The sequence below is a fragment of the Odocoileus virginianus genome, chromosome 12 (assembly GCF_023699985.2).
Source record: "Odocoileus virginianus isolate 20LAN1187 ecotype Illinois chromosome 12, Ovbor_1.2, whole genome shotgun sequence".
In the NCBI taxonomy this organism is placed as follows: Eukaryota; Metazoa; Chordata; class Mammalia; order Artiodactyla; family Cervidae; genus Odocoileus; species Odocoileus virginianus.
This window is the reverse complement of record NC_069685.1, coordinates 4,161,699-4,176,583: the sequence shown is the minus strand read 5'-3', so window position 1 is coordinate 4,176,583 and position 14,885 is coordinate 4,161,699. Positions and strand designations below refer to the sequence as shown.

Below are 14,885 nucleotides of genomic sequence, written 5' to 3'. Positions count from 1 at the left end.
GCTGGGTGGCACAGGATTGGAGCCTCCCAGGCCTGCCACTCCGGTTCTGCCACTTGCTTCAACTTTGGGCAGGTCTCCCAGCTTCCCTGGGCTTCAGTTTCCATGTCCATAAAAAGAAAAGATAAAAATATCTGCTTCTCAGAACTGTTCAAAGTTCCAAGCTTAATGCCTGGCCTGTTGGAAGAGCTAAATAATCCACAGCCATTGTTTTTGCACGAGCTGTTATTAAGGCTGTTAGATGTTCCCTGCTGCCTTTTCTTCCAAAACAATTGACCTTGCTGCTCTCCATTGATCTCCATCAAGAGCTAACTCAGTCTTGCATTTGGAATCTCCCCTCCTCCAGCCAAGTTACCGGGGCCACTTCCCAGGCAGTGTGCAGAGTGGAGAGAGGGCCAGATCTGGGCCAGATGCTGATTCTCCCAGTTTCCTCCACTAAAATAAAGGGAATGAAATCTTACCTAATTCTTAAGGTTGCCGTGGGTGTGAAACAAGAAGGAATTCTTAGGGCTGGCATTTGCCTATGTGCAGTAACTGCTGAGTTAAAGCTGGCCGTCCTTTTACTATTGTTATTTTCAATTGTCACCACTCCACCTGTGAATCTCACCTGAGGAAAGAGACATGTCTCTTAGGGGTTTTTTCCCCAGTTATATTCTGAGTGCCCAGCCCTGCCCCAGGGGAAGGGGACCCCCTCTTCTCCCCTTCTGCCCACTGAGACATGCACCCTTGGAGATTCACGGGCACTGGGGGGAAGTGTTTAAGTGTTTAGACATGTGTAAGGTGCTGAGAACAGTCCATGGCATGTAGCACCAAGTCCACGTTTGTCAATGAAGGAAAGATGATGTCTCCCTTTGCTGGGGCCGCCACAACGGCACCACAGGCTGAGACTGATTTTCTCACACTCTGGGGGCTCAAAGCCCAGGCTCAAGGAGGCGGCGGGCTTGGTGTCCCCGGAGGCCTCTGCCTGCCTGCTGCTTTGTCCTCTGAAGGCTCACACACTCCTGGTATTTCTCCCTCTCCTCATAAAGGCACCAGTTGTATTGGATTAGGCCCTTGTTTTAAGTTAATCACCTCTAAAGATCTTAACTCCAAAAACAGTTAACATTCTGAGGTGCCGGAGGTTGAGACTGGACTTTAGCATATGGATTGTGTGGAGATACCGTTTGGCTTATAACAGATACGCAAGGGCAGATACATGACAGCTATGTTGTGTACATGCCTGAACACCTGTGTCTCTTTGTGCAAGTGAACTATTACTTTCTGGATAATACAAGATTTTCCGGGGTAGTTTTGACTTACCTTTCCCCTCTCCTCCCTGATCATCCAGCCCCCTAGTTAAATGGGACTCTGCTGTTTGAGTGCCCGATGCATGGCCAGGCGGCGATGCTCAGATCCTGAGCCTGACCTAGGGGAGGCCACAGTCTAGAAGGGGACAGACATGACAGATGTGGTACCTTCAGAGGCAGGCGGGATGGGGAGGCTGACAGGTAGCAGGGAGTTAAGGTTCTCAAGATGACACCTAAACCTAAGCCGGCTTTGAAGGAGAAAGAGTCTGCCAGTTAGAAGGAGGAAAGGGGAGGTTTAGGTGAAGGGGAAGAAGATCAGACCCTGAGTAGTTCTAGGAACCATAATGATTCCATTACCTGAAGCATGAAATAAAGTGAAGAGAGCAAAGAAGTTGTTTCCTTGCTAAGCAGAAACTTTGTTCTGTACACCTGTGTTTCTCATAAACCACTTGAGTTCCTTGGGGTGCTTGGCAAAAATGAGAATTCCTGGATTCTGAACTGCATTCACAGAATCAGAATCTCCGAGGACGGGACCAGGAATCTGCATGCCTCCAGCCCCACGACCCTTCTGCGTGCTGAGGTTTGAGAACCGTCACGCTGTGGGTGAAGGGGAGGGCACTGAACAGTGTGGTGTGATGTGGTGACTTACTGAGACACTGATTTCCAGAGAGCCTAGGGATCTACCGGCAGTGTTCCCCAGGAGGCAGGGGGCCGCTTCCTGTTGGAGCGGTCATGTGAGCTGTTGCGAGTGCTGGAGTTGACTGATGCGGTGAGTGGAGAGGAAATGCAGATTCCTAACATCCTTAGGAGGGAGCAGGCAGGGCTTGAGGACCCAACGGAGCTTCAGGCTGTTTGACTCGAGTGATGCAGGGATGCGAGGTTGAAGAGTGAATGGTCGAGGCTGTGGGCGTGGAGGCCGGCTGGCCCTGGCTCCAGCCCCAGCAGTGACACTGTCAAAACCACACAGTCAGGGAAAGTTACTTCATCTCCGGCTGCCTCTCCCCGACCCTCCTGCCTCTGGTAACCGCAAGTCTGATCTCTTTAGTGTGAGTTCTGTTTTGTCTTCATTTTATTTATTTATTACTTTTGGCTGCACTGGGTCTGCATTGCTGCTCAGGGGGTTTCTCTAGTCGTGACAAGCAGAGACTGCGCCCTAGGCGTGGTGCACAGGCTTCTCATTGCTGCGCTTTCTCTTGTTGCAGACCACAGGCTCTAGGAACGCGAGCTCCGGAGTTGCTGCACGCAGGCCCCAGCGCGTGGGCTCAGGAGCTCTGGCTCCCAGGCTTGGTTGCCCTGCGGTGTGTGGGATCTTCCCAGACTGGGGATCGAACCTGTGTCCCTGTATTGGCTGGAGGATTCTTAACCACTGTATCACCAGGGAAGTCCTGCTTTGTTTTGCTTTAGATTTCACGTGTGAGTGAGATCATATAGTGTTGGTCTGTGTCTCACTGACTGACTTCAGCCAGCGAAATGCATTCAAGGCCCGCCCATGTTGTCGCAAATGGTAGGATTTTCTCCCTTTTATGGCTGAACGGTAGTCACACTATTCAGCCAGACATGGAGCATACCCAGAAGTGGAAAAGCTGGATCATAATGGTAGTTCTGTGTTTTCTTTTCAGAGATCCTTTATGCAGTTTTTCCATAGTGGCTTTACCAGTTTACCAGGAGTGCATGAGGCCCAGTAGTCCACATCCATGCCGCCGTTTGTCTGTTTAGTTTATTTGCCTGGGCCAGGTCTTCACTGCAGCCTGAGGGATCTTTAGTTGAGCATGCCGCCATATTTGCTCCGTCTTTTGGATGTGACCGTTTTGACAGGCATGAGGGGCGTATTATTGTGGGTTTAATTTGCATTTCCCTGATAACTGGTGACCTTTGTGACTGTTCTTTGGAAAAGTACGTATTCAGGTCTTTCCCCTAGTTTTTAATTGGGTTATTTGGTTTGTTGCTGTTGAATTGTGTAAGTTCTTTATATATTTTGGATATTAACCCTTTATTAGATACATAGTGTGAAACATTTTTTCCCATTCCACTTTTTGTTTTTTCACATTGCTGATGGTTTCTTTTGCTTGCTGTCAAAAGCTTTTTAGTTTGATATGGTCCTGCTTGTTTATTTTTGCACTCTTTGCTTATGCCTTAGGTGTCCTTCCAAAATATCTTCACCAATGCTCATGTCAGGGAGCTTATTCCTGTGTTTTCTTCTAGGAAGAAACAAGACCTGATTTCAGGACTTATATTTAAATCTTTAATCCCTTTCTAGTTAACTTTTGTCTATGATGAAAGACAGAGGTCCAGTTTCATTCTTTTATGTGAGTATTCAATTATCCTAGCACCATTTGTTGAAGCCACTGTCTTTTCTTGGCACCTTTGTCAAAATATTTTTGACTATATATTTGGGTATTTTTTCTGGGCTCGATTCTGTTTTGGTCTGTTGGTTTTTAATGCCAATACTATACTCTTTTGATTTCAATAACTTTACATTATAGCTTGAAATCAGGGAATGTGAGGCCTCCTGTTTTGTTCCTCTTCCTCAGAATTTCTTTGACCATTCAGGGTCTTTTGTGGTTCCATATAGATTTTAGAAGTGTTTTTTAACATCTGTAAAAAATACCATTGGACTCTTGATAGGGATTGCATTGAATCTGTAGATGTCTTTTGGTAGTATTGACATTTTAACAATATTAATTCTTCTAATCCATGAATATAGAATATCTTTCCACTTTGTGTCTTTTTCAATTTCTTTCATTAATATCTTGTAGATTTCAGATAAGAAATCTTTTAGCTCCTTGGTTAAATTTATTTTTAAGTACTTTAATGTTTTTGATGCTGTTATCAGTGGAATCAAGTTGTTTCTTTTTCAGAAAATTCATTGTTAATGTATGAAAACGCTACTGAATTTTGTATGTTAATTTTGTATCTGCAGCTTTACTGAATTCATTGAAATCAGCATAAGGGGAGCTCTTACACAGTAGAAAGGGCCAGTGGTAGAAATCAGAGCTCCTCCCCAGCCTTACAGCTCTTGACCCTCACAAACCAAATTACCAGGACAACATATAATCATCCTTAGCTCTGAAGGAGCGGAGGCTCGGGAGAGCCCGAGTAGGAACCAAGCCACCTGTGATTCTGAGGCCCCTGCCTTTTTAATTGCACGGCATTTCCTCTTCATCTGAAATATCCTTCAACTTCTGCAGTTTTCCAAAGTTGAGATACTTGACACCTCCCACACATGAAAACATAACATGCCCACTGTGAGTGAATTATTGTCTTACTCTAATGTTAAATTGGAAAACAAACCTGAAGGAGTACAGGCAAGTGGCTTAGCGCATCTGTTGATAAAGCCTTAAAACATCAAGAGATTGTTTTTCCCTTGCACTGTCAGAGTTTGCTAACTAAAAGCTGTGAGCTGGTTTTGTGAGCTATTTAAGAAAAGCGCTGAACAAAGGGGAAGCTGAAGAGGTGGGAGGGAATGAAAGAATTACAGATGAATCGTTTCAAGTTATGCAATTCATCCAGCATACCTTAATGAGTCCTTGGGAAGTGGTGAATGAACCATTCATTTGTACTCCAGATCAGTGCGCTTTCTTGTGATAGCAGATGGCTGTATAAAATCACTTAGCATGAGTTCAGAGGCTTTACAGGAAGATAGGATAATTTATGCCCCTCTTCCCTGCCTCATTTCTGCAAAGCATCATCTTCCCTCTCTAAAATCTCTGAGGAAGGAGAGTGTGCTAATTTGGCAACTGATGTTTTTGTACAAAACCCAATCCTTGAGAAACTCATCCTTGGGAACGTCTCTTGCATTTCGCATGTGGAAAGATGCCACTGCTGTTTACCAAGTACCAGGCGCCGCACTGTATTGTAAGCTGCAGCAGAGAACAGGACAGATGTGGCAGCTTCCCCTGGGGAGCTCATAGTTTAATGAGGGAGACAGTGAACCAGTTAAAACGGAATTTCCTCAAAAATTTTTATGGAGCAAGCATGGCTCATGTGAACCCACCTCAGAAACCTGATACCCAATTAGAAGCAATGTATGTATTAAAAATATGTATTTTGTAAAGGGTTAGGAGAACCAGGTTTTATTCATTGCTCTGTCCCTTTGCTAACTCTGTGATATGTCTAGCTTCAATTCCTCATCTTTAAAGTGGAATGATGATGTTTATCCTGCTGATGACTCTTGGGGTTGTGACAGGGAGTGTGTCAGAGAATGTATATGAATGAAAGTGCTATCACTATTACTGAACACTTCTTTTTCCCATGACATAATGTGGGTTGTCATTTACTCAGTCATTCATATTTCATTTAGAGACCCATTCGTTCAGCAAATATATGTTAAGCACCTACTTGGTTGAAAATCCTGTGTTAAACCCTGTGTCTAGCTGTTTCGTCCTTTTGCGTTACCTAAGTATCTAGGTGTATTTAGCATTAATTTTCTTACTAGATTGGAGTGGGAGTGGGAAGAAATTTGCAATTGTGATCCCCTATTTCAGCCTAGGAACTTATTACCTTACTTCTGTAATCTTCCTAGAGGCATGGGCAGGAGCATGGATAAGAAGCTGATAAAAAGTCATTCTATGCTTCATAGGCTAGTTTAAAATCTGGGGGAAACAAGTATAATCATCTTATGGAATTGTTGCCAAATAGTTTATAATTACTTTAAAAACTCACATTACTCATTTTATAGCCCAGATGTAGCTGTTAGAGAAAGATTTTATGATGACTATATATGTTTTATGCTTCACTTATATTTGTTATGAAAGAACTGGTTTTCCTAAATAGAATACTTTGTGGCGGGCTAGACATTTTTCTTTGGACTAAATAGTCTTACTAAACATATTGAAAAGGAACACATCACTCCAAATTATTTCTAACTTCTGGAATTTCTGTTTATTTTGGACCCAAGACACTTTTAAACACTTGGACTTTGGGCATTTCAGCATAATGATTCTGTGCATATCATTACTCAACATTAAGATTTTCCTTGTAAAAATAGTCAGCATGAGTTGTCCCTCAAGTATACTGCTAGATTTCCTTTAATCCTCAGGAAATGGTAATGCCTGTTCCATCTAATTTTTAAAAAATATATATAAGCCATCTAACAGATGTGCCTCCAGCCCTGGGATTTTATTGACATGTGCGGCAGCGATCTCAAGCTCTCGTTAACTTGAGACCAAGAGTGACAGTTGGGCCGGCACATACACCCAGGGCGTGGTGGGGGTGGGAGGACCTCCCCCAGCAGTGTGGTCCTCTACACTGTAGACGCTTTCCTCTCAGAGCATGTACGAACCATCTCGCATCCATTTCAAGCTGGCAGAGTCTTCTTTCCCCTTGTTCCAAACGATATTGATACAGAGTCCAATTGTATGTCTGACCATCCCCTATACAGTTGTTTCCCATTTCTACTGACCCTCAAAAATGTGTGTTTATTTCTGCAAAGGAAAAAAAAAGGTGTCCTTATTTTTTTGTTCAGATATTCCCCTCCTTCTGCATCACCTCTATTTTTTCAGAAAGACAATTAAATATTTTGGACAGAGGAACCGCTGAACATCTACTAGTCTTTATCTTTTCCTTCCTTTCAAATCTCAACTGCTGCTACCTGCAGAGCCTTCTCTGAATAGAACAGACTTTGTCCTTGGCACAGATCACGGAGCACGGGTGGGGCTTCCCTTGTGGCTCAGCTGGTAAAGAATCCGCCTGCAATGTGGAAGACCTAGGTTCAATCCCTGGGTGGGGAAGATCCCCTGTAGAAGGGAAGGCTGCCCGCTCCAGTATTCTGGCCTGGAGAATTCCATGGACTGTATAGTCCAGGGGGTTGCAAAGAGTCAGACACGACTGAGAGACTCGCAGACACTGTTAGCAGGATGGGCCAGAAGTTAAGTGAAAGAGGGCAACAGGCAGGCTTAAGAACAGCACACCAATGTTCATCTGCTCGGTCCAGTGCTTCTTACTCCCGTCCTGATCCCAGTGTTTCTTTCCTCTGCCTGCATTCCCTCTGGGCCATGGGTAAACTTCCAGTTTTACAAAACGGCCTGAGTTTTCTTTACAGTCACTTCTTTTCCAGCCCACTGGTAGGACTCTTTTTTTATTATGTTTCTTTATTTGGTCCTCAGTTCCTTATCTTGCTAATAACTTCCATGCTTTTGTTTATCAACGTTTTTGATCAATTAAGCTTTTATTCTCACGAGACCCTGGCCTTGTCCCCACTGCCTTTTAAAAAGTATAAACTGAGCATTTTCGAAGAATTGTAGCTTTCATTTTGCTGTACCTGTTAATCAGCTGTTATTCAGACTTAAGAAGGAATGCCCAAAAGCAAATACCATATTGGCACGTACCTCTTTCAAGGGCCTGCCACCCCTTTTCCTGCCCCTGTCCCCACACAAACAGATATCAGCACACCATTTTTAAAGTATTAGCTGATCCCGTGGACCTTCATATTCTAGGGATTTTGTGCAGATAAGTATAAAGATTGTCTTTTCTGAAACATCCGAAATTAAATAGAACTGTTTGTCCTACAGTGTGGAAGACGTTCTTTTGAGGATCTGGGCCTCAGATTTTTATTTCATGTTATAAAAAGAGACAGAAATCATGAGTCATCATGTTTGGACCCAGGATCTCAATAAAACAACTCTCTTGTGGATTTGATAAGAACCAGCTGAGATGATTCACCCAGCGATTCTGTTGTCGATTTTGTTCTGAGTTTAATTCTGTCAGTTTCACTTCCTAAATGCACAAACCAGTTTCTGAAGAGTCTCCCTGTTCTTAAGCAACCTCAATAGGGCCTTGACATTGGCCACTGCCAGCCTATTTTTGCTCTCCTGGGGAATTGCATTGACGTCTAAAAACAAATATCAAGTTACTCTTTTGAATGTAAATGAAATTAAAAAACTGAGGCCTAGCTCTGGCTCTCCAACTGTGAAAATTTAAATCTCCTTCCCCGTAGTTTCTGAGCAAAGTTTATTTCCATCCTTTAATATTTACATGGTCCTATTAAAATAAGTTATTTTATTTATTTACTTCTTTTGGAATAAAAACAAACATCTGTTAACCATAGACATCTTTAAGCTTTTTTTCCCTCCTACTTCATCTCTTTGGTAAAAAACTCTAGGAAGGATGAGGCTGTTACTTACATTGATTAATTTTCTTACATTAATTTTCTTACATTAATTAATTTTCTTTTGCCTTTCTTATTTATTTAATCTAGAAAGCATGTCAGGATACCTTTTACAGGAGAGAGAAGCTTAATGAGATACTGAGTCTTTGAAAATAGTTCATAGATAACTCCAGTGGTTGAATATAAGCCTGCTGGTTTTATAACACCTATGACCTTGTAGTTAGTTAAAAGTGCTGGAAGTCAAGTGTCCAGGTTTCTATGAGCTGCTGAATTGGAGAAGGGATTTTGGCACAACCCCAAAATAAGACCCTCTGCTACTAAATATCCTCAATATTGTAATTAGTTTTTATAATCATGTCTTTGTGGAATCTAAGTATATTTTAATCATACTAGCCTGCAGCCACAGGTTAATAAGAAAAGATTGGTATTTGCCCCCCATAACGTGATGTTGCAAAGACTTTATTGTCCGAAAGACAAGTTTAGTAGACTATGGATTAGGTCAGTGGGAAGGGTTCCTCTTTTTTTAAAGTGTAATTTAAAAAACATTGCATTCTCAGGCTACTTATAGAGGACTGAATAATTCTCTTGCTATAACTGAGAAATCTAACTCTCTATTGTTTAATCTTCTGTGGTATTTGATTGTTTTGTTTTTTTTGGCTACTCCATGTGTCACATAGGATCTTAGTCCCCCAGCCAGGGATCAAACCCGTGCCCCCTGCAATGGAAGCATGGAGTCTTAACTGGTGGACCACCAGGGAAGTCCCTAATTTTCTCTGGTTTTATCATTTATTTTTAGGTACCAAAGGAAGAAACAAAGGGGAATTCACAAATCTTCAAGGGGTAGCAGCATCTACAAGTGGAAAGATATTGATTGCTGACAGTAACAACCAGTGTGTGCAGGTATGGCTCCTCATTGTGTACCTTTAACAACTTATATTGATAAAATAAGTACAGGTGCAGTTTCCTACTTAAGACTTAAGATGCAAGAAAAGAAAGGGAAGCTTATCATGTGTGTGTAGGCTTTACTTCAAATAGGCTTTGTATGTTCTGCCCTGTAGTCCTCATGACAAATATTCTTCCCTGTTTTTTCCTGATGATTTCTGTTCACATTGCAATGAATGTAATTTGTTTTTCAGATATTTTCCAATGATGGACAGTTCAAAAGTCGTTTTGGCATACGAGGACGCTCTCCTGGGCAGCTACAGCGTCCCACAGGAGTAGCTGTGCATCCCAGTGGGGACATAATCATTGCTGATTATGATAATAAATGGGTTAGCATCTTCTCATCAGATGGGAAGTTTAAGGTAAGATTAACTACAACTGACCAGTTGAGAGAAGGAATAGGAAATACAAGATGAAATTGTCTTTTTTGGGGGGGGTCTCACAGATTCAATAAAATGTTCAACAGTTTTTCATGTGCAGAACATCTTAACTTTGTCACATCTAAGTTTAATGAAGCAAGAGTCACAGTGATATTGTCATAAATCTACTCATGTATATTCTAAATATGGCTTTATTTTATAAAGCAATTAGTTTGCTCAGTTGTTTTTTTAAATTACATTCTTTTAAATACTCTTTTTCATTATAGTTTATCCCAGGGGGTTGGATATAGTTCCCTGTACTATACAGTAGGACCTTGTGGTGCATTCATTTTAAATGTAATAGTTTGTATCTACTAACTCCAAACTCCCAATCCTGCCCTTCTCCCCTTTGGCAACCCCAAGTCTGTTATCTGTGTTCATGAGTCTGTTTCTGATTTGTAAGTACGTCCATTTGTGCCATATTTTAGATTCCACGTGTAAGTGATATCGTATGGTATTTGTCTTTCCCTTTCTGACTTCATTTAGTATGATAATCTCTAGTTGCATCCATGTTGCTGCAAATGGTGTTATTTCATCCTTTTTATGACTGAATAGTATTCCACTGCATATATGTACTACCTTTCCTTTATCCATTCATCTGTTCATGGATATTTAGGTTGTTTTTATATGTTGGCTCTTGTAAACAGTGCTGCTGTGAACCTAGGTGGGCTTCTCCAGTGGCTCAGCGGTAAAGAATCTGCCTGCAGTGCAGGAGATGCAGGAGACCCAGGTTCAATCCCTGGGTCAGGAAGATCCCCTGGAGGAGGGCATGGCAACCCACTCCACTGTTGTTGCTGGGAGAATCCCACTGACAGAGGAGCCTGGTGGATTACAGTCCATGGGGTCACAAATAGTTGGATAAAAATGAAGCAACTGAACATGCATATATAGGGTTGTGTATGTGTATTTTTGAATTATAGATTTGCCTGGGTATGTGCCCAGGAGTGGGATTACTGGATCATGTGGTAGCTCTATTTTTAGTTTTTGAGGACCCTCCATACTGTTCCCCACAGTGGCTGTACAATTTATAGTCACACCAGCAGTGAAGGAGGATGCCCTTTTCTCCACATCCTCTCCAGCATCTGTTATTTGTAGACATTTTAATGATGGCCACTGTGACTGCTGTATGGTGTTACTTCGTTGTAGTTTTGATTTGCATTTCTCTAATTACTAATGATGTTGAACGTCTTTTCATGTACCCACTGGCCTTCTGTATGTCTTCTTTGGAGAAATGTCTGTTAATATCTTCTGCCCATTTTTCAATTGGGTTTTATTTGGTGGTTGAGTTGTATGAGCTGTGTGTATATTTTGGAGATTAAGTCCTTGTCAGTTGCCTCATTTGCAAATATTTTCTCCCATTCCGTAGATTGTCTTTTCATTTGTGTGTATCTGTGTTTTTTATGGTTTCCTTTACTGTACAGAAGCTTGTAAGTTTGATTAGGTCCCATTTATTTATTTTTGTTTTTATTACTGTTGCCTTGGGGGGCTGACCTAAGAAAAACACTGGTGCAATTTATGTCGAAGAATGTTTTGCCTATGCTGTCTTCTCGGAGTTTTATGGTGTCATGTCTTATGTTTAAGTCTTTGAGCCATTTTGAGTTTATTTTTGTGCACAGTGTGAGGATGTGTTCTGACGTCACTGATTTATGTGCAGCTGTCTAACTTTCCCAGCACCACTTTCTGCAGAGACTGTCTTTTTTCCAGTTTTACATTCTTGCCTCCTTTTTGTGTGCGGGCTTCCCTGGTGCTCAGCGATAAAAGAATCTGCCTGCAATGCAGGAGATGTGGGTTCGAGCCCTGGGTCAGGATCCTGAAGAATGAAATGGCAGCCCACCCCAGTATTCTTGCCTGGGAAATCCCATGGACAGAGGAGCCTGGTGGGCTGCAGTCCGTGGGGTCGCAAGAATTGGAAAGGACTTAGCGACTAACCCACCACCACCACCTTTGTGTGTGGGTTTACTCCTGGGCTGGCTCTTCTGTTCCACTGATCCATCTGTCTGCTTTTGTACCAATACCACTGTTTTGATTACTGTAGATCTGTAGATTTGTCTAAGGTTTGGGAGAGTTATGCCGCCTCCTTTGTTTTCTTTCCTCAATATTGCTTTGGCAATTCTGAGTCTTTTATAGTTCCATGTAAGTTTTGGATTAATTGTTCCAGTTCTGTGAAAAATGTCATGGGTAACGCTTTTATTGTCTTTTTTAAAATATCATCAGGTTTACCTCAATTCAAAAAAAACCAACAATCTTTATAAAAGGCTACTGAGGCAATCTGTATTTCCCAAATTAGCCTACAGATTGTGGTTTAGCAAGTTCCTTCAGGCCTGTGATAGACAATGATATGGGAGAAAAAGAATTATAACACATTGTCCCTACCAAATAAGACAGATACATGGAAATGATAGAAAATAATTCATGTCAGCCTTTCAGTTCAGTTCAGTCGCTCAGTCGTGCCCAACTCTTTGCGACCCCATGGACTGCAGCATGCCAGGCCTCCCTGTCCAACACCAACTCCTGGAGTTTACCCAAACTCATGTCATCGAGTCGGTGATGCCATCCAACCATCTCAACCTCTGTTGTCCCCATCTCCTCCCACCTTTAATCTTTCCCAGCATCAGGGTCTTTTCCAGTGAGTCAGTTCTTCGCATCAGGTGGCCAAAGTATTGGAGTTTCAGCTTCAACATTAGTCCTTCCAATGAACACCCAGGGCTGATCTCCTTTAAGATGGACTGGTTAGATCTCCTTGCAATCCAAGGGACTCTCAAGAGTCTTCTCCAACACCACAGTTCAAAAGCATCAATTTTTCTGCACTCAGCTTTCTTTAAAGTCCAAGTGTCATGTCCACACATGACTACTGGAAAAACCATAGCCTTGACTAGACAGACCTTTTTTGGCAAAGTAATGTCTCTGCTTTTTAATATACTGTCTAGGTTGGTCATAAATTTCCATCCAAGGCGTAAGCGTTGTTTAATTTCATGGCTGCAGTCACCGTCTGCAGTGATTTTGGAGCCCTTCAAAAATAAAGCCTGCCACTGATTCCACTGTTTCCCCATCTATTTGCCATGAAGTGATGGGACCAGATGCATGATCTTAGTTTTCTGAATGTTGAGCTTTAAGCCAACTTTTTCACTCTCCTCTTTCATTTTCATCAAGAGGCTCTTTAGTTCCTCTTCACTTTCTGCCATAAGGGTGGCGTCATCTGCATATCTGAGGTTATTGATATTTCTTCCGGCAATCTTGATTCCAGCTTGTGCTTCCTCCAGCCCAGCGTTTCTCATGATGTACTCTGCATATAAGTTAAATAAGCAGGGTGACAATTTACAGCCTTGACGTACTCCTTTTCCTATTTGGAACCAATCCATTGTTCCACGTCCAGTTCTAACTGTTGCTTCCTGACCTGCATACAGGTTTCTCAAGAGACAGGTCAGATGGTCTGGTATTCCCATTTCTTTCAGAATTTTCCACAGTTTATTGTGATCCACACAGTCAAAGCCTTTGGCATAGTCAATAAAGCAGAAATAGATGTTTTTCTGCAACTCTCTTGCCTTTTTGATGATCCAGCGGATGTTCACAATTTGATCTCTGGCTCCTCTGCGTTTTCTAAAACCAGCTTGAATGCCTGGAAGTTCACGGTTCGCGTATTGTTGAAGCCTGGCTTGGAGAATTTTGAGCATTACTTTACTAGTGTGTGAGATGAGTGCAGTTGTGCGGTAGTTTGCCTCTCTTAGGGATTGGAATGAAAACTGACATTTTTCAGTCCCATGGCCCTGCTGAGTTTTCCAAATTTGCTGGCATATTGAGTGCAGCACTTTCACAGCATCATCTTTTAGGATTTGAAATAGCTCAGCTGGAATTCCATCACCTCCACTAGTTTTGTTCGTAGTGATGCTTCCTAGGGCCCACTTGACTTCACATTCTAGGATGTCTGGCTCTAGGTGAGTGTGAGTGATCACACCATCATGATTATCTGCATCGTGAATATCTTTTTTGTACAGTTCTGTGTATTCTTGCCACCTCTTCTTAATATCTTCTGCTTCTGTTAGGTCCCTATCATTTATTTCCTTTATTGAGCCCATCTTTGCATGAAATATTCCCTTGGTATCTCCAGTTTTCTTGAAGAGATCTCTAGTCTTTCCCATTCTGTAGTTTTCCTGTATTTCTTTGCACTGATCACTGAGGAAGGCTTTCTTATCTCTCTTTGCTATTCTTTGGAACTCTGCATTCAGATGGGAATATCTTTCCTTTTCTCCTTTGCTTTCACTTCTCTTCTTTTCTCAGCTGTTTCTAAGTCCTCCTCAGACAGCCATTTTGCTTTTCTGCATTTCTTTTTCTTGGGGATGGTCTTGATCCCTGTCTTCTGTACAATGTCAAGAATCTCCATCCATAGCTCATCAGGCATTCTGTCTATCGGGTCTAGTCCCTTAAATCTATTTCTCATTTCCACTGTATAATCATAAGGGATTTGATTTAGGTCATACCTGAATGGTCTAGTGGTTTTCCCTACTTTCTTCAATTTAAGTCTGAATTTGGCAATAAGGAGTTCATGATCTGAGCCATAGTCAGCTCCTGGTCTTGTTTTTGCTGATTGTATAGAGGTTTTCTATCTTTGGCTTCAAAGAATATAATCAGTCTGATTTTGGTATTGACCATTTTGTGATGTCCATGTGTAGAGTCTTCTCTTGTGTTGTTGTGGAAGCTGAAGTTGAACAGTTCTATGAAGACCTACAAAACCTTCTAGAACTAACACCCAAAAAAGATGTCCTTTTCATTATAGGGGACTAGAATGCAAAAGTAGGAAGTCAAGAAACACCTGAAATAACAGGCAAATTTGGCCTTGGAGCACAGAATGAAGTAGGGCAATGGCTAATAGAGTTCTGCCAAGAGAATACAGTGGTCATAGCAAACACCTTCTTCCAACAACACAAGAGAAGACTCTACACATGTCAGCCTTTCAGTTCAGTTCAGTTCAGTCACTCAGTCATGTCCAACTCTTTGCAACCCCATGAACTGCAGCACACCAGGCCTCCCTGTCCATCAGCAACTCCCAGAGTCCACCCAAACCCTTGTCCATCAAGTCAGTGATACCATCCAACCATCTTATCCTGCGTCGTCCCCTTTTCCTCCTGCCCTCAATCTTTC

At 42.1% G+C, this 14,885-nt stretch overlaps 1 protein-coding gene across 1 annotated transcript in view; it reads left to right on the top strand.

Annotated features, from left to right (window-relative positions):
* The window catches only part of TRIM2 (tripartite motif containing 2), a 102,953-nt gene that overhangs the window by 70,349 nt on the left and 17,719 nt on the right, over positions 1-14,885 (top strand). Inside the window, 2 exon segments of the mRNA XM_070474738.1 lie at positions 9,185-9,288; positions 9,525-9,692. Coding sequence (XP_070330839.1) covers positions 9,185-9,288; positions 9,525-9,692 — 272 coding nt within the window.